Source organism: Ranitomeya imitator, chromosome 6, assembly GCF_032444005.1.
Source record: "Ranitomeya imitator isolate aRanImi1 chromosome 6, aRanImi1.pri, whole genome shotgun sequence".
Classification (NCBI taxonomy): domain Eukaryota; kingdom Metazoa; phylum Chordata; class Amphibia; order Anura; family Dendrobatidae; genus Ranitomeya; species Ranitomeya imitator.
In genome coordinates this window covers 323,356,359-323,382,073 of record NC_091287.1, presented here as the reverse complement: position 1 = coordinate 323,382,073, position 25,715 = coordinate 323,356,359, and the positions used below count along the sequence as shown (strand labels likewise).

General features: G+C 44.8%; 1 protein-coding gene across 1 annotated transcript in view; it reads right to left on the bottom strand.

Moving 5' to 3' along the window:
• Positions 1 to 295: 295 nt before the first annotated feature.
• Positions 296 to 25,715, bottom strand: part of GMPR (guanosine monophosphate reductase) — a 139,232-nt gene continuing 113,812 nt past the window's right edge. The window contains exon 9 of the mRNA XM_069730827.1: positions 296 to 2,799. Within this exon, the coding sequence (XP_069586928.1) occupies positions 2,619 to 2,799 (181 nt within the window). The 3' untranslated portion in view covers positions 296 to 2,618. The remainder of the gene's footprint in view (positions 2,800 to 25,715) is intronic.

Below are 25,715 nucleotides of genomic sequence, written 5' to 3'. Positions count from 1 at the left end.
AAGAGATTGTTTTAAGCTCCTATATTGTAAACTGGGAGAAGGGTAATGAAAGCCCAGGACGATGGTCATTTTTTCATTACATTGCTGCTGTAAAGGGTTCATAATTAGGACTAAACACACACTGAACATCACCTGCTCTGGTAATAGCCTTAAACTCTTACATTATGCACTTGAACATCAGCTCTGAGATATTCATATTAACCATATTTGACCTTTGGTAATATAAAAGTGCTTAGGAATAGACAATGAAAGGCATTTGGTAAGTCTTTATATTGCAGAGAGAATGTACACTGGAGAAGATTAACCATCATCTTTATTTATGTTCATTTCAGCACAGATCTTTCATTTATGGCTAAGGTTAGAAGACAATTAGAGGTTCTTCCAAAGTGCAGCTGTAGAACAGATATGTTTAATAAAGGCACATCCAAAGATAATATTCTTACATTGCATCTTGCCCTGTACCTGTCATGAACTGCTTCTCTTATTGCAGGAATATTGCAGTTATCCTTCTAGTTATCCATACCTTATTATGGCTGTATAGTATCTATTTTAATGGCACATAAATTGCAAGTTTGGCACATGCTTTCGTGATCCAAGACTTATACGGTGGAATGAAGATGTGTGTTGGTGCCGTGCCATCTTCTCACATGAAAAATGCTAATTTTAAGCAGCAGTAAATGAATTTCAAGACAAACATCATACCGAAACAATTGCATATGACATGGCTCTGAAGAGCACAGGTCTGCTCACTCATTACAACAATATGTACATTTTGTACAAGAGTCCATGTTGACAAACGTGACGTTGAACACAATGCCGACATATAGTGTGACAATATACAAGCAACTTTATCTAGTCGAGATACAATTCATTCCAGTCACATAATTTTCTTCTGCGCAAACCTGCTGGACAGTGCAAAGCATTGATATTTTGCAATAATGATAATCTTTTCATCACACAATTAGCAATATATCATGCATATACGTAGTTTTCGGCTTTTTTTTGCTATTAGATTTAAATGTAAACTTTAATGTAAAATTATAAAGCCACTTCTTTTATTATAACTGATTAGATCTGCAAAGTTGTTTCTGATCAAAGCGAACCCACTTCAGAATGCAGCCCCCGTAGTGATCACCCCAGATACTTCAAATTGCTAATACTGACCTACAAAGCCATCCACAACCTGTCTCCTCCATATATCTCTGAACTAATCTCTCGATATCTTCCCTCACGTGACCTCCGGTCCTCCCAAGACCTCCTTCTCTCCTCCACACTTATTCGCTCCTCATCCAATCGCCTCCAAGACTTCTCCCGAATATCCCCCATCCTCTGGAACTCTCTGCCCCAACACGTCCGACTATCAACCACAGTCGGATCCTTCAGACGGAACCTGAAAACTCATCTCTTCAGGAAAGCCTACAGCCTGCACTGACACCGCTGCTGCCTCATCACCAACGAAGCTACCGCCTCACCAACACCGGAGCTACCGCCTCACCAACACCGGAGCTCCTGCAACCCTCAACCTATTGTCTCCTTCCCCATAATCCTGTAGAATGTAAGCCCGCAAGGGCAGGGTCCTCGCCCCTCTGTATCAGTCCGTCATTGTTAGTTTGCTTACTGTATGTGATATTTGTAACTTGTATGTAACCCCTTCTCATGTACAGCACCATGGAATCAATGGTGCTATATAAATAAATAATAATAATAAATAATAATACTACTCCCAGCACCCTGACAAACAGTTGACTTAGCAAGGAAAAGTTATGAACAGCAAGGCATATCCTTGAGGAGGGTTTTCTTGTGTGAGCCCAAGATACAGTAATCTGGTGCCCACTATTAGCCCAAATGGTTTTATTCATTTTATCAATTTTCATGTTAGTGTATACAAGAATATAAAGTTGCATTGTATTAAGGGGAAAAATCTGTGTATTGTCAACTTCAGCGAAGTAACAAAGACGTGATGGTCACACAAGGATTGTGTCACATATTTCTACTGAGCACTACTGCCTCAGGCCTTTCAGTAAATCATTTTAATGGGTAATTTCCCATTAAGGCCTTAAATTGGCCTCATGTTAGAATATTTGATCTAATTTAATCTGAGTGCATAAATGCATATTCATGTGACCTAATGGATACATTAAATACATTTGTAACAGTCATTCAAACTTCTAGTTATAAATAAGATTGATAATAAATACATAACTGTTTGCAAATGATACTAAAATATGTTACAAAGAAAAGTGCTTTCTGCGCTGTCAATGAATTACTAAAATCCTGGACGTTTGGCAAGGTAAAAAAAACACAGAACCAAAGAGAACATATGAGGTCATGCATTTACTGCTGTGTTTCTCAACATGCGGTTTTTCCGTGATGGTAAAACTACAACCCTCAGTATGCACTAACAGCCTGATAGTTGTTATGGCGTGTAGGAGTTGTAGGTTTGCAACCACTGGAGAGCCAGAGGTTGGAGATCACTGATCTATTCCATAGAGACCTTGTGTTCTCTGGTTTATTGTTGTTTTATTTTGGGAAATGTTTTTCCTGTACCAAGGAAACGTTTTGTGGAATTACAAACTGGACGGCTCAACGATGAGATCAATATGGAGGCTGCATATACATTAAGAAAACATCTGGTTGGATTGCTGAGTCACACGAATAAAAGTTGTCCTTCTGCTTAGCTCTTTGAGTTTGGCAGCTCCAACATATGTACAAGTGGATCTTAGTCCTCCCAAGATGTCCCGCGCAGTATTCTCCACATCTCCTCTGTATGGAACCTCCACCGTCCGGCCTTCAGAAGCCCTGAAAAACAAAATACGTAGAGAACATGATCCCGTTGTCTGCATAGCAGGAGCTTGGAAATAATGGGTTAACTGCAAATGTGATATATAATGAACTCCGGCTGCATGACAGTGAGCTGTCACAAGAGGTGTCAGATAGCTGTCAGCAGTAGTTATATTGATTGATATTAATGCATTTTTTTTTTTTTTTTTTTAAAGAAGCATCATCCATTTTAAAACGTAATGATTTTTTTTTCTGCCAGGGACTTCCAGTATAATAATATAATGATAATATGTTTATTTTTATCTCCTAAACCTCTGAAGGGAGCGTGTATGTAGGGGGCATTACAAAGGAAAGTAAAATTACATAGCTGATTAAGGAGAGCTACTCAAGCGATAGACAAGCAAGGACATCTCCTGTCTTAATCCCAGTTCACCACTTATACACTTGACCCCATGCCATCCCATCCCCTCTCCAACCTCACCACCACACTTATCCCAGCTCTAACCTATCTCTTCAACCTATTAACCTGTTAATTTCTGGTGCCTTCCCTTCTGCTTTAAAACATGCCACCAGAATACCTATTCTGAAGAAACCATCCCTCAACCCAACCTCTGAGTCCAGCTATTGTCCCATATCGTTGCTCACGTTAGCCTCCCAAGTCCTTAAACAGCATGTCCATGCTGATCTTTCCACCCATCTTGCATCTAACTCTTTGACAAACTATCACCAAAACAGCCCTGCCCAAATACTTACCGCCAAAGCTACCAGATTATTCTCTATACTCTTCCTTCTAGAACAGTCCTCTGCCTTTGACACAGTTGACCACTCAGTGCTACTACAAATTTGTTCTTCCCTTGGCATCAAGGAAGGACCCTTTGATCTCTTGGATCTCCTCATACCTTTCTATCCACATATTTAACTTCTCCCATTCCAATACTACCTCCTCACTCAGCACTCTCTGTTGGTGTCCCTCAAGGCTCTCCTATGGGACTCCTACTTTTCTCAAACTACACCTTTGGGCTAGCACAGCTCAAAAGCCCAATGGCTTCCATCATTTTCCATTACCACCTATACGCTGATGACAATCAGCCTCTTTGGCCCAGATGTCAACTCGCTGTTGTCCAGAATCCCAGAGTTTCTTTGAGCCATATCCTCCTTCTCCTTTTGCTTCATAAAACTCAATGTGAACAAAACAGAACTCATCATCTTTCCTCTATTTCACCTAATCCCCCTACCCACTATATCTATTACAATTAAAGACATCACCATTTCTGCTGTACCAGAAGTCAGCTGCTGCAGAGTTAACCTTAAATCTGCCCTGTCCTTCAAACCGCACATCTAAGCACTTGCCACCTCCTGCCATCTCCAACAGAAAAATACTTCCAGAATCTGTCCTTTCCTCCACCATCAATCTACTAAAATGTAAGTGCATGCCCTCATCATATCCCACCTTGACTACTGCAATATCCTCTTCTGTGACATTCCTGCTAACACTCTCGAACCTCTACAGTCTTTCATTAGCGCTGCTGCTTGACTAATCCACCTCTCTCCTCTGCTTCTCCCCTCTGCAAATCCCTTCACTGGCTCTCAATTCCCCAATGTATATAGGGAAGTTCAACTTAAACCGGGTTTAGAGCTCCCCCTTCTGGCCTGGAGTCAGAAAGTGTTGCATGTAAGATTACCTGCCAAAGGGATCCCTCCTGTCTCCAGGCATGGCATTAACCGCCCGGAGAGGAAGGCAGCACCACTGTGGTACCCGAACTCCTGGGGTGCCACACAACCAGGCCTGTGAGAAGCAAACACAGAGCCAGGGACTTCAAAGCGGCTGACACACCTAGGAGTTACAGTGGTGCCATTGCCAATGGCAATAGGTTGCAACAAGGAATGTTTGTGGGAACCCAGCTGTGAACCAGAGGATATCACTTTTGTTTACGTGAGCCTGGAAATAATGACATTTTTATGTTGAACTTTCTGTGGTCCCTGCCTATCTGTCGCACTGCATAAACCCCACTGCACTACATGGGGGAACTCGCAAAACAACCTCTTTGTTTTCTTTTTTTGTTTTTTGTTTTTATCTGTGGCAAATAGAATGAACAAACTACTGTGGGGTATAACAATGTCTGGGTGAGGCTGGTTTACTTCTCTAGTCAGCACTTCTCTATTCTATATAAGTTGTATGAGATCCATGCTTGGTTCATTTTAATTAATGTGAGCTTGCCCACATTGGCTATGGACAGGCTGATGCACTTGTCTGTGATCACACCCAGTGCCTGCTAAACACACGTTCCGACAGTACACTTGCCAAAGGACAGGCCAGCACCTCCGAGGCTCAGGCCATGTGTTCAGTTTGGTGACCAATAAGTTAAATTGGGCAGAACCATCACTCAGCACATGTAGATGTGTGGACACATAATCTTCCACCATGTTGTTGAAAGTCTGCCTCCTGCTAATACGGACTATATTAGATGGTGGTGCTAGATGTTGTGGCATGCTGAGGAAGGTGCACTTGTATTCCCGCATTTTCCGCTCCAGTGATGGAAGTAATGAGTGTCACCCTGCTGTGAAGACGGATCCTCCTCCTCCAAAAGTGTCCCTTGGCTGGACAGTTGTGTACCTGGCCTCTGTTGGTACAGGAACCCACCCTCCGAGCCATGTGTAGATGACTAGCCTGATAATGGTGTGAATGGTCCCTGTTCCTCCTCCTCTTCCTGCTGTGCCATCACCTCTTCTATTATCTCCTGAAGCATTTTTTCAAGGAGGCATAGAAGTGGGATAGTAAAGCTGATGATGGCATCATCAGCGCTGGCAATGTTCGTGGAGTACTTGAAGCAGCGCAACACAGCACACACATCCCACATGGAGGCCTACTCCTTGATGGTGAAGCGGTGTTGTTCTACAGAGCGACTCACCCACGCGTGCTGCATTATGAAACTCCACTATCGCCTGCTTGTTCTCATACAGTCTTTCCAGCATATGCAAGATGGAGTTCCAACTTGTTAGTATGTCGCATATCAGCTGGTGAGCGGGAATGCAGAAGCAGGGTGAGAATGCTGAAAGCATGCACAGACACCCCACCTTCTGCAGCATCTCTGACATCTCTGGGTAATTTTTCAGGAAGCTCTGCACTACTAAATTTAGCAGATGCCTCAGGCAAGGGATGTGCGTCATACCGGCTATGACAAGAGCTGCAACAAGATTTAACCTGTTATCGCACACCATCAGGCTGGGCTTGAGGTTCAGGGGCAACAACCACTCATCGGTCTGCTGTTTGATTCCCATCCACAGCTCCTGTGCAGTGTGGGATTTTTCCCCAAACAGATGAGTTTCAGAAAAGCTTGCTGTCCTTTCCCCCTGGCTGTGCTGAAGTTGGTCATGCAGGTGTTATGCTGACCAAATAAGGAAGCGGTGGAGGAAGCGCCGTAAAAGGGGCAGGCAACAGGTACAGAGGAACATCCATTAATCCTCGGTGGTGTTCAGACATGCGCCAAATCACTTCCCATCTCAGGCCTAGCCACAATTACATTTACTTAGTGGGCAGTTAGGGAGATATAACATCCCTGCTCGTGCTTGCTGGTCCATGTATCAGTGGTTATGTGGACCTCTCCATTGATGATGTTGCGCAGTGCACACCTGGAAAGGTAGTAGTGGCTGGAAACCACGTCCTGTGGGACAGCCACCGTCAAAAGTTTTTTAAAAAGTGTCCATCTTCACCAGCGGGAATGGTAGCATTTCAAAGGCCAGGAATTTTGAAATGCTGGTGGAGCGCCTGCTAGGGCCTAGGGGACAATCGGTTCCACGTCCGGTGGTCGTTAAAGGGGTGGTCACGGTGGTAGTGACCCGGTCCGTGGCTCTGGGCGTCCAAGTTAAAGGGAAAGTCTTTAAAGGGGTTGTTTGGGATAAAGAATGTTTGTGACGCCACCAGTGGTATTTGGTCAGAGATGACCAACGCTGCTTAAAGGGGTCCACTGGGGATGATGATATTGCATCAGGGATGGTACGGCTTTCCACAAGTGAAGCTTAGTTTCCAGGGCTCCTGGTGTAGCAGGCAAAGATGACAGATGGTGTAGTGCTGGAAAGAATTGAAGGATACAAGGTTGCAGTCTCTTTACCTTTTACTGGTAGTAGGCAGCCACAGTCCAGGGTACGGATCACAGGTGATGGCGAGGTCCAGCCAGCCTGGAAGCGATTCAGAATTCCACTAGCTAGGTATGGTTGGAAGCTTTCCGAACTGCACTGTGTTGTAGTCCCTTGCTGCCTAAAGGTACCATCACACTAAACGATATCGCTAGCGATCCGTGATGTTGCAGCGTCCTGGCTAGCGATATCGTTCAGTGTGACATGCAGCAGCGATCAGGATCCTGCTGTGATGTCGCTGGTCGGGGCTAGAAGGCCAGAACTTTATTTGGTCGCTGGCTCTCCCGCTGACATCGCTGAATCGGCGTGTGTGACGCCGATTCAGCGATGTCTTCGCTGGTAACCAGGGTAAACATCGCAGGGCCGGGCTTAGTAACCTGATGTTTACCCTGGTTACCATCGTAAAAGTTAAAAAAACAAACACTACATACTTACCTACCGCTGTCTGTTCCCGGCGCTCTGCTTCTCTGCTTTGGCTGTGAGCACAGCGGCCGGAAAGCAGAGCGGTGACGTCACCACTGTGCTTTCCGGCTGCCCGGCGCTCACAGCCAGAGCAGAGAAGCAGAGCGCCGGGGACAGACAGCGGTAGGTAAGTATGTAGTGTTTGTTTTTTTAACTTTTACGATGGTAACCAGGGTAAACATCGGGTTACTAAGCGCGGCCCTGCACTTAGTAACACGATGATTACCCTGGTTACTGGCATTGTTGGTCGCTGGAGAGCGGTCTGTGTGACAGCTCTCCAGCGACCAAACAGCGATGCTGCAGCGATCGACATCGTTGTCGGTATCGCTGCAGCGTCGCTGTGTGTGAAGGTACCTTTAGGCTTCACGCAAGGTCCTCACTTTCTCTCTCTGTTCTATTAATAGGACAATATCCGTATGGCAGGCAACTCTGAAGGCAGAGCGTGTAAACAACCTGTGACTTGTCAGCACATTGCCTGAAGAAATGCTACTCCAGGGAGCTCTTCTGAGCTGGCTTTGGTGTGCTCAGTTTGTCGGCTTAGTGGACAGTAGCAGCCAATGTACTGGCTAGGGGCTGATCGCTGTACTTTTGAACCCTGCTCCCACTTTTGTTGTGCAGCTGGGGCAGTGTGACCACCACCTGTTCTACTGAACTTCCCACATCACACGAATGGCCTTGACTCCACGTGTGCTCTAGGACCTCATCATTCACTGCATCATATTCCACCCAGTCTGCACTCCTCCCCTCTTTGCCAGTCTGCACACTGCAGAATGCCACAGCAGTTAGCACCTGTGTTTTCGTAAGCATCATTAGACAGTATAAGTGGTTGGGCATCAGTACACTCAGTCTTTTCCACTTGTGGGGCAGGGCCAGGTGGATGGCCCACAGAACTACAGCAAACGGAGTCATCAAAAAGCAGATGTGACTGCTGCATGACTTGCAAGGGGTTGAGTTGAAAGACAGATGCTCATGTGTCACAAGTGTAAACTCTGCACTTTCAACAGGGGACTGAGTGGAAGACAAAGCAAAGGAACTTGAGGCACTCTCAGCCATCCAATCTACAACTGCCTCTACTTGTTCTGGCCTCACCATTCATCCTATGAAATCATGCAGAATGTCCTGTCACCTGCATGTACCAAAAGAAGATGTTTTATTTGAGCGCATAGCAGGCACAGATCAACCACGTCCCCTCCCTGCAGCAGCTATACCACCACCACCAGCAGCACAATAGCCATGTCTCCTTTTTAATGGTCTTCTCATTTTTTGCACCCCAAAAAAGTGCAGTGCATTGCACGGCCAGAATACAGAGAGTGGGCAGTAGAGTATTATACTGCTTGTATTCGGAGTGCCCCCACATATACTGTTTTCAGAGTACTCCAAATGAGGCTATTTTGCTGAGTGCCCCTAAAAAAACACAAAAATAGTGTTGGCATCCTTCATCTACACCGCTAAGTCCACCTCCACCCCCTTCTCCTCTACTTGGACCTCTGCCTCCTCATTCAAGAATTTTTTGTATTTATCCTATGTTATTTTCCTATCCACATTTGTTTGCAGGGCAATTGTCCTGCTCTTACCTAAATTTTGCTAACCTTTGCAGCCCCATAGCCCTTACTACAATAATCTTACAGCCATTTTACAGCACAAACGTTCAAATCCCCATTGACATCTATGAGGTTCAGGTTCAATTACAGGTAGAGTTCGGATAACTTTGTACTACAGTTTGGTCGAACCCGACAAACCCAAACATTCACTGGTCTACTCATTCCTAATTATAACATACTAGATGGAGGCCCGATGCTATAGTATCGGGAAGGCGGTAATGTCACAATGGGGGCAGGCTTTGCAGCATTGAGAATCTCCCTCCATGTGCTCACCCACCTATCCAATCTCTCTTTCCCCATGTGCTGACATCTCCCATCCGTGCTCTCTTCTTTGTCCTATCTACCCCATGTTCTATATGCCTTGCTTCTGTCCAAGCTATGCTGTTGCTCTTCAAGAGTCTAATTTGCCCATAGTTATCTTCGATGTTGTGCCTTTGCTGCTTTCCTTTCATTGTCATTGGCGTACTTTTTAGGAGGAGCCATGTTGACGCTGATATTTGCTTTTTAAAGGGGTTTTCCCACAAACGAAAGTTCATGTTAAAAATTGTCTGTGTCTGACCATGTACAGAACATACCACAGCTCCTGGGCAGAGGAGGAAGCAAAAGACAATACTGACCTTACAGCAGGAGATTGCAGAGGATACTTTTTGTGAGGTAAAATATTGTTTAAAAAAACAGTTAGTGAACTATTTTACCTTGCAAAATGAATCTTCTGTGATCCCCTGCTGTAATGTCAGTATTGTCTTTTGCTTTCTCCCCTGCCCAGGAGATGTGGTATGCTCCATACATGGTCAGACACAATTTTTAAAATGAACTTTCGTTCGTGGGAAAACCCCTTTAATGTAACCGGCTTCCTCTGCCTGTAGACACGTCGCGCATCTGCCACGGGGATCAGCCAAATGATTCACTGCGCCTACATGGAATTTGCGCAAGCGCAGTAAATCAGACTGCTGCCATCTTTGTGCAGACAGATAGTGGCGGTCACATTAAAACTGTGCATGCGCTCCTCCTATCCAAAGATGGATGCAGTCAGTGAATCATTCAGCTGATCCCGGCAGCATTGTATTCGCGATGGTGTTCTGCTAGTGGTACTGTGCAAGAGGCTGCGTACAGCGTATACAGTGTGTGTGTGTTTGGTGCGCACATCATATACAGTTTGTGTTTGTGTGTGCATGTGTGATGCGTACGGCTTATACAGTGTGTATGGTGCGATGGTGTTCCGCTGGTGGTACCACGCAAGAGGCTAGTACCACCAACAGTTTCCATATTGAGACACCCATTACTTGAGTGTCCCAATATGGTGGTCGGTGAACTTCCTCCACTTGGAATTCTGGGATTCGGACACAACTGGACGAACAGAATGTGAAGACATTCCAAGGCAAGTATATATTAAGATGCATGAGTGTGAACAGAGCAGTTTATGTACCCACAGACTTGATCATGTACACAGCATTAAAGCTGGCAATGCACATGTGACACCTTGCGGTCAAATGCTCATTCCACAGCAAGCTTTCTTTCTCAACTACTCACTATCCATGACCATCCAACTTGGTGGTGACTAATTATTCAAAGAACAAAAGTCTGTGGGGCTTAAATTTAACCAGCCATTCTGTCCAATCTTACCCCACCACAAACACACACTTCAACATGGAGTTGAATCACAGTAGCTGGTAGAGCGTTTGTGTCGATATCTGCCAAATTTAATCTAGTGTGTATGGGGGGATTTAAGACCAGGATCCCCACTGGTAAAGAATTGGCTGGAATTGAGATCGGAGGCCATGTCGCGTTTGGAGAGCCCCTGATGTGCCTAAACAGTGGAAACCCCCCAATTATAATTGAAACCCTAATCCAAACACACCCCTAACGCTAATCCCAACGGTAACCCTAACCACACCCCTAACCCTGACACACCCCTAATCCCAACCCTATTCTCAACTGTACATGTATTCCAAACCCTAACTGTAACTTTAGCCCCAACCCTAACCCTAACTTTAGCCCCAACCCTAACCCTAACTTTAGCCCCAACCTTAAATGTAGCCCTAACCCTAGCCCCAACCCTAACACTAGCCCTAACCTTAGCCCTAACCCTAGCCTTAACCCTAGCCCTAACCCTAACCCTGATGGGAAAATGGAAATACATTTTTAAATTTTTTTTATTTTTCCCTAACTAAGGGAGTGATGAAGGGTGGTTTGATTTACTTTTATAGCGGGTTTTCTAGCAGATTTTTATGATTGGCAGCCGTCACACACTAAAAGACGCTTTTTATTGCAAAATATATTTTTTGCATTACCACGTTTTGAGAGCTATAATTTTTCCATATTTTGGTCCACAGAGTCATGTAGGTCTTGTTTTTTGCGGGACGAGTTGACGTAACATTTTCGGGCACGTGACATTTTTTGATCGCTTTTTATTCCGATTTTTGTGAGGCAGAATGACCAAAAACCAGCTGTTCATAAATTTCTTTTTTTGGGGGGGGCGTTTATACCGTTCTGCGTTTGGTAAAATTGATAAAGCAGTTTTATTCTTCGGGTCAGTACGATTGCAGCGATACCTCATTTATTTTTTTTTATGTTTTGGCGCTTTTATACGATAAAAACATATTTAAAAGAAAAAATAATTCTTTTTGCATCGCTTTATTCTGAGGACTATAACTTTTTTAATTCTTACTGATGATGCTATTTGGCGGTACCATGGTTATTAATATCAGTCTTTTTCATGGCATGTTATTCCACTTTTTGTTCGGCGGTATGATAATAAAGCGTTGTTTTTTGCCTTGTTTTTTTTTTTTTTTTTAACAGTGTTCACTGTTTAACACCGTTAAAAAAAAAAAAAAAACGTCCCGAAGGGGTTAACTAGTGGGACAGTTTGATAGTTCGGGACGTTACGGACGCGGCGATACTAAAAATGTGTACTTTTATTGTTTTTTTTATTTAGATAAAGAAATGTATTTATGGGAACAATATACAGTATATATATATATATTTTTTTTTTTAGGAATTTTTTTAAAATTTTTTTACACATCTGAATTTTTTTTTTTTACACTATAACATTGCCCCAGGGGGGGGGGGGGCATCATGTTACAGTGTAAGATCGCTAATCTGACACTTTGCTGTGCACTGTGTCAGATCAGCGATTTGACGTGCACTGCAGAGAGGCTTCCGCTGTGAAACCTCCTCCCTGCAGGACCCGGATCCTGCAGGGAGGAGGAGGTAAGAGACCCTCGGAGCAACGCGATCACATCGCGTTGCTCCGAGGGTCTCTGGGAAGCACGCAGGGAGCCCCCTCCCTGCGCGATGCTTCCCTATACCGCCGTAACACTGTGATCATGTTTGATTGCGGTGTACCAGGGGTTAATGTGCCGGGGGCGGTCCGTGACTGCTCCTGGCACATAGTGCCGGATGTCAGCTGCGATAGTCAGCTGACACCCGGCCGCGATCGGCCGCGCTCCCCCCGCGAGCATGGCCGATCGCTATGAAATACTATCCCGTCGGTGGGCATACGGGCCCACCCCACCTCGACGGGATAGTACGTCAGATGTCAGAAAGGGGTTAAAGTAATGATGGCCACTTATTTTTCTTTACTTAGCTGCTTTTTTCTTGCCATAATATGTCTTGCCATGTCTTCAGCGTGAATGTACAATTTTGATAGTCAAGAAAATACAGAAAAATCTTGGCTCTATATCACTCTCCACAAGGAGAAACCTTACCCCTTAGACCTCAGTCCAGAGCCTCTCACCTAGCCAAATCAGTATTCATGCTTTGCACCGACGATGGCCAATAGCCAGAAACACTGTGTCTGCAAATTGAGATATTGATTTGGCTTTTATCCTAAGTCATATTGCAAGACTCGTTAAAGGGTTGATTGTGACTTGTAGGATCGCTACTTGCAACAGGTGGCGCTATAGAGTTCAAGTCCTCTTTTTCTCTGAAGCGGCAGTTTGCATATTAAATTTCCCAGAGGAGCATTGCACGGCGAATAAGCCTCCTTACCTTGACAAGCCAGAGATGGTATGTCACTCTCCAAAAGGAGAAACCTTACCCCTTATACCTCAGTCCAGAGCCTCTCACCTAGCCAAATCAGTTCTCATGCTTTGCACCAACGATAGTCAACAGCCAGAAACACTGTGTCTGCAAATTGAGATACTGATTTGGCTTTTATCCTAAGTCATATTGCACGACTCGTTAAAGGGTTGATTGCGACTTGTAGGATCGCTACTTCCAACAGGTGGCGCTATAGAGTTCAAGTCCTCTTTTTCTCTGAAGAGGCAATTTGCATATTTATATCCATGTAATGTAATGTGTATGTGTTAATATATTCACCTACCGCTACCTTCTACGGGATCCAGTGCCCTACCACTGCTCTTCTCAGTAGCGTCACCACACTTCTAACTAACCGGCTCGCTCTATGCGTGAGCTGGAAGTTTCTTTTATGATGTCTGAGTCTGAATAGTGGTGACATCACTGAGAAGAGGAGCAGAACGGAGCTGGATCCCAGAAAAGAGAGTGGTAGGTGACTAGCTAAACATATACACACTACACTACATGCGCATAAACATAGATTTAAAAAATAACTACATGGGATGGCTTCTTTATCATTTCCTAAAGCAAATCAAAAAATGGCTAAAAAGTTTACACTTTAGACATATTAGCAGAGATCGAAATGCAATCAGATGCTTGTTTTTATTTTCAAATCTGCAGTTGACAACTGAAGTCTTCAATCTAGTTGTTGTCATCACTGAGCTGACATTCACTAGCTAATGGGCACTCCCACAAAGATAAACAATTGACACACTTTCTCCAAACTTACTGGTAATAATTGGAAAATAATCTACTAAGTAAAATGTAAAAATAACAATTCCTGTCTTATCATCTTGTCAGGAGGGTCTCTGCATAAGACTTTCCAGGAGGCAGCATGAGGGAATAAATTATCTGGTAAGGAACACAGCATCAGGCTGCAATAAATGGCAAATCCTGTGAGGTATGATCTATGACAAGCTGGAGTGCAATAAATATGTCTTGACACTATCCTCACACTTCACTGCTGGAAATGTGAAAAAAGTCACCCTTGGGGATTTTATACTATACACTGGGCTTTTTTTTCACCTAATTATCTTCTTGCAGTTTGTCACATGCCCATATCATGCCATGCTAGACAGCTGGCTAGTAAGCGAGGTAGATAGATAGATAACAGATAGATAGATATATGGATAGATAGATAACAGATAAATAGATAGATAGATAGATAGATACATAAAGATTCAAAAATGAGGCAGCACTCCATTATTCAGTATAAAAACGTGCAGGGTTTAATTTACCCACATGTTCAGGCAACGTTTCAGCTCACACTGAGCCTTTCTCAAGCAGTGAGTATATCCTTGTGCTCTATATTTATACATCCCTTAATCATCCTTAATTGTGTACAATCATATATGCGTTAATAAAGTGCCTCTTACATTATAAAGTGCATAAGTGCAGCGGTTATATAGTACATTAAATGCAAACTTGACACATATCCATCCTATTTGCATAGTGCGTTTTGATAGTGATTGGCTGGCTATCCATTCCACAGTGGTGACGAACTGAGACATGCGCAGTAGGTGCAATGAGACGCCAAAGAGGAGCAATGGCATCCTCCACACTGAACATGCGTCCACATGGTAAAGTAACAAAACGCACTATGCAAATAGGATGGATATGTGAGGCCAAAACGTCTATATTATTTTCTGGCTGCATTAAAAAAAATTCAAAAATATTCTAGAAGTTGAGCGCCAAGTTTTCTTTATTATACATGTATGGTGTACTTGAGCACCTTCTAAGGTTGTGCATAAAGTGTTTATCCTTTATGCTGTCTGTCTATGAAGTGCACATAGTACATCACCCAGCTTTGCACATAGACTTCCCTCTGCTCCTAGCTTCCACATGGTATGCCTTTCAGCTAACCCCAGCTTACCCTGTGTTATTTATGACCTTGTTTACTCAGGCTTGATTGTATGCATCTGGTCCACTCTTAATTTTCTGACCAAGATGAGCAGAGACCACTCCTCTCTGCTTCACACCTGAACGCACTTTGGTTTCCATATATTGCATAGCAAAAGTCTGCAATGACTTTAGTCTGCAGTGTGATTCCTAGAAGTGTGTCCTAAAAGTGTGGCTTACATTACAATTAAAACCTGAATTGAACCTGAAGGTAACTGGCCAGTCACTGTAAACAATGTTTCTGTTTGTTTTCACTTTCACCCCTATAATCCTTCACTTTCTGCTACCTCCCCCAATCCTCACACCAAGTAAGGAACTGTTTATCTCTGCTTCAATCCTCCCCATCCATCTCACCTCCTCCTCTGAACTGTTCCTTAACATACAATCCTCTGTCTCAAAGCACAGGCAGCCCCCTCATGCCCTCTCCTGCTCCCACCTGCTAATACTTTCTCTGCTCCTTCTCTCTGCTGGTGATATTTCTCCAAATCCTGGTCCTCCTCACCATATTCCCACAGTCATTTCTACTTCCCATCCACACTCTATCACAACCTTCTGTAACCTCTCAAACCTTATACCCATTCACCCAGCCCCCGCTTCCCCAGTCCCTCTAACAGGAGCTCTGTGGAACGCTCACTCCGTCTGCAACAAGCTTTCCTACATCCATGATCTTTTTGTTACTACCAAACTCTCCTTCCTCGCCATCACCAAAATCTGGCTCACCCCTTCTGACACAGCCTCCCCTGCTGCACTCTCTTACGGTGGCTTCCACCTTTCTCACACACCCTGCCCCAGCAGCAAACATGGCGGAGGAGTTGGTTTTCTCCTGTCAGATAACTGCTCCTTCGCCCCAATCCCACTGCCACCCTCTGTTACCCTCCCTTCCTTTGAGGTGCACTCTGTGCGCATCTACTCCCCCTCCAACCTCCAACTGCCATTTACCGCCCCCCAGGGCCAGCCACCACCTTCTTTGACCACTTCACCACCTGGCTACTTCATTTCCTTTCTGCAGACATCCCCACTATCATCATGGGCGACTTCAACATCCCCATTGACACTTCCCTCTCAGCTGCCACTAAACTTCTATCTCTCACTTCCTCCTTCGGCCTCACTCAATGGTCTTCTGCAGCCACTCACAAAGATGGTCACACACTGGATCTCATCTTCACCCGCCTCTGCTCCCTATCTAACCTCTCTAACTCACCTCTTCCACTCTCTGACCACAACCTTCTCACATACTCATCTCTCTCCACTCCATGTCTACAATCCCCACCCCACAAACTTTCACACCCTCGCAGAAATCTTAAACATCTTGACCTACATTCATTCTCTGAATCCCTCCTCCCTCTCACAGACATAAGTTCCATACACAATGTGGATGACACTGCCGCTATATATAACACCACAATAGCTGCAGCTTTGGAATCTGCTGCCCCACTTACACATACCAAAGCTCGCAAAATCAACAGACAGCCCTGGCACACCAGCCTGATCAAAGAACTGAGGCGAGCTTCCAAGGCTGCTGAGCGAAGATGGAAAAGATCCCACTCCAACGAGCACTTCATCGCATTCAAACAGTCCCTCACTACTTTCAAGACCACACTCGCCACAGCTAAGCAAACCTACTTTTCATCTCTCATATCCTCTCTGTCTCACAATCCTAAACTGTTATTCAACACCTTCAATTCTCTCCTCCGTCCCCCAGCACCTCCTCCCTCCCCACTTATCTCCGCTGAAGACTTTGCCTCATTTTTCAAGCAGAAGATTGATAGCATCAGAGACAGTTTTGGTCAACAACCCCCAGAGCCCTTCCTCCCGACTTCCCAGCCCTCCACCTCCAAAACCAACTTCTCCACCATTACAGAAGATCAACTCTCCACTCTACTCTCAAGATCACATCTCACCACCTGTGCACTTGACCCGCTCCCATCCCACCTCATCCCAAACCTTCACCACAGTCTTCATCCCAACCCTAACCCATCTCTTCAACTTATCATTAACAACTGGTGTTTTCCCCTCAAGCTTTAAACATGCCTCCATCACACCTATCCTCAAAAAGCCCTCTCTTGACCCATCCTCTGTATCTAGCCATCGCCCTATATCACTTCTCCCTTATGCCTCCAAACTACTGGAACAACACGTTTACCTTGAACTGTCCTCCCATCTCTCTTCTTGCTCCCTCTTTGACAGCTTACAATCTGGCTTCCGGTCACACCATTCCACTGAAACTGCCCTATAACAGACTTGGCCCTATCCTGGATCTCATCATACCTAACAGACTTGACATTCAGCGTCTCCCACTCACACACCACCTCCTCACCTCGCCCCCTATCTGTCGGAGTCCCACAAGGTTCAGTCCTTGGGCCCCTGCTCTTCTCCATTTACACCTTTGGCCTGGGACAGCTCATAGAATCTCTTGGCTTTCAGTATCACCTCTTTGCTGATGACACAGATCTACATCTCTGGACCAGATATCACCTCCCTACTAACCAGAATCCCTCAATGTCTGTCCACTATTTCATCCTTCTTCTCCGCTGGATTTCTGAAACTTAACATGGACAAAACAGAATTCATCATCTCTCCCCCATCTCACGCGACCCCCCCAACGAACCTATCCATTACAGTAAATGGCTGCCCACTCTCCCCAGTCCCACAAGCTCGCTGCCTCGGGGTAATCCTTGACGCTGATCTCTCCTTCAAACCACATATCCAAGCCCTTTCCACTTCCTGCCGACTTCAACTCAAAAATATTTCAAGAATCCGTTCATTCATCAACCAAGAATCTGCAAAAACCCTAGTCCATGCCCTCATCATCTCTCGCCTTGACTACTGCAACCTCCTGCTCTGTGGCCTCCCCTCTAACACTCTCGCACCCCTCCAATCTATTCTAAACTCTGCTGCCCGACTAATCTACCTGTCCCCCCGCTATTCCCCAACTTCTCCCCACTGTCAATCCCTTCACTGGCTCCCCATTGCCCAGAGACTCCAGTACAAAACCCTAACCATGACGTACAAAGCCATCCACAACCTGTCTCCTCCTTACATCTGTGACCTCGTCTCCCGGTACTTACCTACACGCCACCTCCGATCTTCACAAGATCTCCTTCTCTACTCCCCTCTTATCTCCTCTTACCACAATCATATACAAGATTTCTCTCGCGTATCGTCCCTACTCTGGAACCCTCTACCCCAACATATCAGACTCTCGCCTACCATCGAAACCTTCAAAAAGAACCTGAAGACCCACCTCTTCCGACAAGCCTACAACCTGCAGTAACCACCGATCGACCAAACCGCTGCATGACCAGCTCTACACTCGCCTACTGTATTCTCACCCATCCCTTGTAGATTGTGTGCCTTCGTGGGCAGGGTCCTCTCCTCCTGTACCAGTTATGACTTGTATTGTTTAAGATTATTGTACTTGTTTTTATTATGTATACCCCTCCTTACATGTAAACTGCCATGGAATAAATGGCGCTATAACAATAAATAATAATAATAATAATACTGACCAAGACAGTGCAGCACTCTGCAAGGCCACTTTGTGGATTCATGTCACTACATCGTAATTAAATTGTACCTCTATTATTCTAGGAACCTCTTTTACCCCCCATCCCCCCATAACTTATAAAACCACTTCCTGATGATTCATGCTTACGTGGAAAGAAACGCATTCGGAGGGGTCATTTGGGTTAATATTTATTATATGTAGGAGCATACTAGGGTAACTGCCCTTGTCAAGGTGGCAGCCTTTGCAAAGTGGCACAACAGGGGATTTAGCACACTTCCCCACCCTCCCAAGATCCTGAATAATTTATCTACGCTGAAACTCCATGACAACAAATGGGTGAAATTGATCTTTTTTTTCAATGTGCACTGTTGCTTTTGACCACTTTTGTTTAGATTTTTTGGACCCAGTTCGGTTTATGATTATCATGTCTGTCGGACGATTTAGCTTCTTTAAATGGAATTCAATAAAAGTACATTTTTAGGAACATTAATATTTTCTCTATTTGTTTATTTTCTATGTATATTTGAGAGATTGATACCCCTACTGTTTGTTTTATTACTCCATCACAAGGTGTCTACGCTATATGTGTCTTTTTGTGATCACTCAGTGGTTGTGATGGGAATTGCAGTATGTATAGGCTTTAGCAATCATGTTGACATGTTGTATTGAGTTTGTTGTGTAAGAAATTTGATTCCTTAAGCAAGAAAAGTAATGGTGATGTGGCACCCCAGGAGTCCGGGTACCACAGTGGTATTGCCTGCCTCTCGGGGAGGGTGATGCTATGCCAGGAAGCAAGGAGGATCCCTTTAACAGGTAACACGTAGAGTCAACACTTTCTGACTCCAGGCCAGAAGGGGGAGCTCTAGACCTGGTTTCAGGGGAGCTTCCCTATATATATTCTGGCTGGGGAGGAGTCAGCCTGTCAGAGAGTCTGTCAGTGAGTAGTTAGTCTGTGGAGAGTGTGAGGGGAGAAGGAGCAAAGGAGAAGTGAAGAGCTGGAGGGGAGCGGCGACTGAGCTCCTTCCACACTGAAGTGCAGGAACCGGACACCGGGAGTCCGAGGATCTGTAGGACTGTATGCCCCACAGCAGAAACCGGAGGGCAGGAGATTTCAAGTCGCCTGTCCACAATTACACCCAAAGGCACAGCAGCATAAAGAGCCTGGAGTCACTGCAAAGTAGGGACACCTGTAAATTGTACCTGCCATGTACCTGCCACGGTACTGTCCTACATATAGGACAGAGAGAGAGGACCTTGTGTGAAGCCTCAGGCAGCAAGGGATGCACACTACAGCACAATAAGGAAGGCTCCCAACCCTACCTGGCTAAGGGGATTCCAAATCGCTGACAGGCTGCCCGGATTCCAAAGACCACCTGCAATCGGGGTACCTGAACTACATCAGTAAAAGGTAAAGAGACTGCAACTTTGTGTCCTCTAATTCTTTCTGATAATACACATTTTGTCATCTTTATCCACTACACCGGGAGCCCTGGGAACTAAGCTTGACCTGTGGGAAGCCATACCATCCCTGCTGCAGTACCATCTTCCCCAGTGGACCCCTTTAGCCGCGTCAGTCATCCCTGACTGAACACCACAGGTGGTGTCAAGAACAGTCTTTATTTTCTAACAAACCATTCCCTTTAAAGACATTCCCTTTAACTTGGACCTCAGGGCCACAGACCGGGTCACTCCCACTGTGACCACCCCCTTTAAGGACCACCAGACTCGACCTGACCCCACGGCCATAGCGGGTGTTTCAATTTGGTGTCACGAAAGGATGGAGTGACCCGAAAAACTGGGTCCTGTGCGCCATAGACTCTGTCAGATTATTTAATGGCCACCATTGTTGCACCACGAGGCGGGTGAGGAATGGAGATGTGTTGTCACGGGTGGAGCCCGAGGACGGTGGCGAAAGCTGGACTCTCCCACTACAGAGATTTTAATATAGAACGACATGTCCATCAGGAGGACGGAACCGCCTCCAGAGATGGCTAGCGGGAAAGGGGAGCAAGGACCGCCCACGGAGGAGAGCGAAGTAGGAACTCGTGGGAAAGTATGCAGTGGAGATGGCTGAACGCTCCCGGGTAAATGTGATGTCAGTGGAGAGCCTCCGGAACCTATCGAAAGAGGAGTGGACTTCCCTGGTCAGCCGAAAGAAACCTCGGACCAGATGATAGCATTGGATCTGGAGCTCCCCGACGCTGAAATGGAGAAGCTGACCCGATGACTCCTGCAGTCGCAGCTGGCAACAATGGCCGCGTGGAAGGAGGCACTGCTGAAGAGAATGCCGGCACCTATGAAAGACCTGGAGCCAGCACCCTCGACCCCAGCGGAGCCAAAGGAGGAGACTGGGACCGGGAAAGCAGGTATGCACACTGCCTTGGTAGTGGAAGAGTCCCTGGTGGGACCTTTAAAACCCCCGCTGACCGTAACGCCCAGCCAGGTAGTAGTAGATATAACCTGGGACTCGATGACAGACCTAGGGGGTGTGCTGAACGTTCCGCTGTTACCTGAAACCTTGTCCCAAGGGATATGTGGTAAAGGAGAGGCGATGCGCACCCGGAGACGGACACATTTGTACTTGGGATCTTGTTGTGGTACTGCATATTAGCTTCCCAGACACTGACTACGTTGAGAGAAGGTTTTGAGCTTGTGGTTAAACACCAAAACTCAACAAACCAAGAATAACTGCAATGCATGAATGGAGAGAGGACTGAATAGTGGTTTGAGATTGTGCTCAGGCTGGAGATGAGATTAAAATGACCTCAGGCTCTTAACGCACAATACAACTAAACTAAAGACAGAAGTTATAGTCCTAGCTTCACAGAATATGGCCACAATAATAGGGCTGCATTTGGGCAGTATTTTACATCAGTATTTGTAAACTGAAACTAGGAGTCTCAAGAACGGTACATATCTTTCCATTAAACTTTTGTCCTTTTTTAGATTCCATTCCGATTTGCACTGGCTAAAAAAATGGAATGTCTAAGATATTCCTTAGTTTTACCCTTTAACCCATATACGGTAAACTCGACTTTGCTGCTGGTCACAGCTCTGAGGTAGCCATGAATTGCCAACCGTAGCATGGCATTATTGGAAATGTAGCAAAAGATAGCCAAGAGGTCAAGAATATACATAGAGAGATAGATGTAAAAATCGAACTCGATGTCAATATATAGCAGAATTACAAAACCAGGGCAAAAATGTAAATTGGTAACTGGAAAGGAATGCCAGTGTGCAAGCCAAGGTAAGCAATGACAGCAAACAGGAAATATTTCAGAAAACGCTTGGAAAGGGACGTCTAAAGGTAAATACCCATACCAATCACTAAGGGGCACCCAGCAGCAGGGAATCACTCTAACAGGTCCACTTCATGACGGAGTTTTGGGAAAAAGAAGAGGATTCCAAGGATGGTGAGTGGTGGTGCTTTTAAGAAGCTATGCAGTTGGGCCCAAGCAATAGAGAGTCCATGCTAAAAGCACCACAGAAACACGAACAATACATAATCTTGTAACAGGAGGTACACTTTACTTAAAACTTGGGGCACAGTCTCTTGAACGTTTTTGAACAGTATTTACAATCTACTTTTCACACACTTACACAGACATTTCCTAACCTCACCCTGGACACATGGCTATTCACTCTCTGATCCATACCTCGGAAGGCCTTATCCCTCATCCTCACTTCAGACTCTCGTCTCACACTTCTCAATAATTTGTCCCACACTCTTCATCTGAAATACAGTCTCTCTTGGAACTGGGCGCTACTCACGTTTTTTCTGTTCACCAGCTTCTTCAGGTTGTGGTCGTTGGGCTAATACAGGTGCTCCTACCCAATGATGCTCACAGTTGTTAATATACCTTTCCCTCTCTTGCAGCTCCATCTTCTCTCTCCTTCTGTCTCCCATTTTCTCCCACTTTTTCTCACTCTGACAAGACACCCCAGAAGACTCCTAAACATTGTGGCCAACTCTGACTTGCTACGGCATCAGCTATTTCAACAGGGCAGTTTTCTCCTCCTATCCTATGGGACATCTTCAATTTTTCCACCTCACAGTCACAAATACAAAAAATCATCTGTGATGTAGACTGGGACGGCACATCTTATTTACCTAGAGAGCTCCTCCCCCATTGATGGCTATTCCAGATGCTGAGCTCAAAACTGCTGCTTGTTTATTCTAAGTCTAATTCTATATGGTGGGAATTTGACCCTTAAGTAAGCAGGGCCATGTCTACAGTAAACACACACACATCTCTGCCCAGTCACACACCAAATAAATTACTTAAACTCAATCTTGGAAAGGTAAGGTGTAGAACCCTGTCTGCTTAACCAGCCCATGACCCATGTCCACTTATTCCAACAGGCTCACAACAGACAGTTAACTTCAAACCAACAACATTATATAACATAACACATGTGAAAGTCAATCACAGACTTGGTGTATAACAGGGACTTAGTAGTTACTTTACACCCTGTGGTAGATTGGCTCACTCGGCTGCACACGGAGGTAGATACGGGTACACTGCGGCTTTAAGAACTTCCTTGGGTTTATTGTAGGCAGCATAAACCCAGGTAGGGTAAAGAAAACACAGCCCTCTGGGCAAAACAGGAAAACAAAACAAAATGGTGGCAGAACAAACAACTGTCCTTCTGTGAGTGGGGTCCCTCCTGCTCACGGATGGTAAAGCACACACTGTTCAGTTTCTCAAGTCCATGCAGCACTTTCCTGGAGTGCTCCTTCTCCAGGCACACAAAGTGAACACTGAGAGACCTGTCAGCACACATTGGCGCTAGCTCTGTAGGGAGAGATATGGGGGGACATTCTCCCACCCGCTCTATGAATGTCCCCCTAAAAAAAACAGCTCACAACATAACTTAACCCTCGCAACATTTACTGTGTTGGAAGAAATATAACTCTGGAATTTTTATCACTGACGCCATTAGGCGTAGTGAAACATATCTCCCCTACATTACCAGTGACTCTGTCACAACACCTATAAATGATGCACACCTAATAAAGTACAATACCCATCGCTGACATTCTGCTATGCTTACAAGTACATTTACAGGTTTAGAAGATCATTTGTCTGTTTCAGCTTGTTTTCTTTCCAGTGAAACAGGAAATGGGTTAAACAGTGTGACATATAATATCTGGCATGGAGTCCAACAGTAAATACACATGCTATAAGTAATCTAGATTTAAAAGGGCACAAATATGACCTTATAATCTTTATTTTATAATCTTTATTTTTTTATATAGCGCTAACATATTCCGCAGCGCTTTACAGTTTGCACACATTATCATCACTGTCCCCGTTGGGGCTCACAATCTAAGTTCCCTATCAGTATGTCTTTGGAATGTGGGAGGAAACCAGAGTACCCGGAGGAAACCCACGCAAACACGGAGAGGACATGCCAACTCTTTTGCAGATGTTGTCCTAGGTGGGATTTGAACCCAGGACTCCAGCACTGCAAGGCTGCTGTGCTAACCACTGCACCACCGTGCTGCCCTTACCTTTCTGTAAAGCAGTATAAAAATATGCATCCGGTCCAGTCTGAGTTTCCCCTCTTGTGTTTCTGCTCACTGGACCCCGTGGTACAAAAAAGTAGTGTGTTCCGGCGAGCCGCCACTGGTGCACATCTCTGTACAGGAAAATTTCTCCAGCAGCTCCAACTGAGTCCCTCCGCCTCTTCTGTGACACGCTTATGACGGCATGCACGCAATAACGCCATTGCGTATGCGCCGACATGTACGCGTGCAACTCGCCATCACACTACAAGGGGAGCTGTGCCTGCAGGGGATCATCTGAGGGGTAAGTATGAAAAACTTTTTTTCTTCTTTTTTATAAAATGAATTAAATGGGCTTTGGGGGTAGCAAATAATGATGAATTGTGGGTGTGGACGATGTATGGAGGTGGGGGAGCACAATAATGATGAATTGGGGTTGGGGGACATCAAATGATGAACTGAGGATGGGGACAGCAAATGACAAATTGAGCGTGGGGGACAGGCAACAGCAAATTATGACTTGAGACTGGGGGATGGAGGACAGCAAATGATAATGAATTGAGGGTGGGGGAGAGTACATTATGCTTTACTGAGGATGGGGAAAACATATGATGATGAATTGAGGGTGGCGGTGGGAGAGAGAGGACATGACATAATGAATTGGAGTGGAGGGGGCGTGTAAATATAATGAATCAGAGGAGTGGGAGGTACAGAGTGGGGGCATTGAGGAAGCAGGAGTGCTACTGCTATTGAATTGGGGAAAGAGTACAGGTGATAAAACATATATTTATTTGGTAGGGAAAGTGACTATTTATAGTTAGCAGGTGGCACAGTGGTGGATTACAATTTATAATTGGAATGGTGAGTTGCATAATAACTAATTAGATATTAATGGTGGGTGCACTTCTGTATTCAGCTGAGTAGTGTAGAAGTTGGGGAAAAAGTGGGGAATGTGCTCTGGAAGCAGTGCTCTAGATGACTGTGCTATTTTCTGCAGAGACGAATCCTAGATGGAAGAAGTGGTGGCGGTCTGCGCTCGATGAAGAAGAAAAGCGAAGATGAAGGACTTTAACTAGAGACATTACTTGTGAGTCAGTGTTTTACCTATATACTGGCACTATACTGTATACTAAGTACAGAGTGCCTGTGTATAATGTCACTGGTGATCACTGTATTACCTGTACAGTATACATTGTATAGAAAGCTCCGGCGTATAATGGTCTTAATGGTAATATTAGTATTGTGATTTTTTTATTAATGATCAGTATTGTAGTATTTGGTCACTTTGTGGTGGTAATATGTGGTCTGATCATGGTGTGGTGGTATTTGTTCCTTGTATGTGACATTTTTCGGTCACTCTGTGGTGGTAATCTGTGGTCTAGTCACGGTGTGTCGGTATTTCTCCTTTGTATATGGTATTATTCAGTCACTATGTGGGGGTAATATGTGGTTTGGTCATGGTGCGATGGTGCTTCCCCCTTGTATATGGTATTATTCAGTCACTATGTGGTGGTAATATGTGGTCTGGCCTTGGTGTGAGGTATTTGTCCTTTGTATGTGGTATTATTGGTCATTTTAAAAAATGTATGTGAAACATTTATTTAAAGAAAAATAAAGAAAAATATACATAAAAAGAGTATTAGATATTTTAAAAAATGTTTAGTAGGTTAGAGTAGATAATATACTCATTTCCCCAAAAGAAAGGAGAAAAACCAAGGCATACAAAGATAAAAAATTGTACACA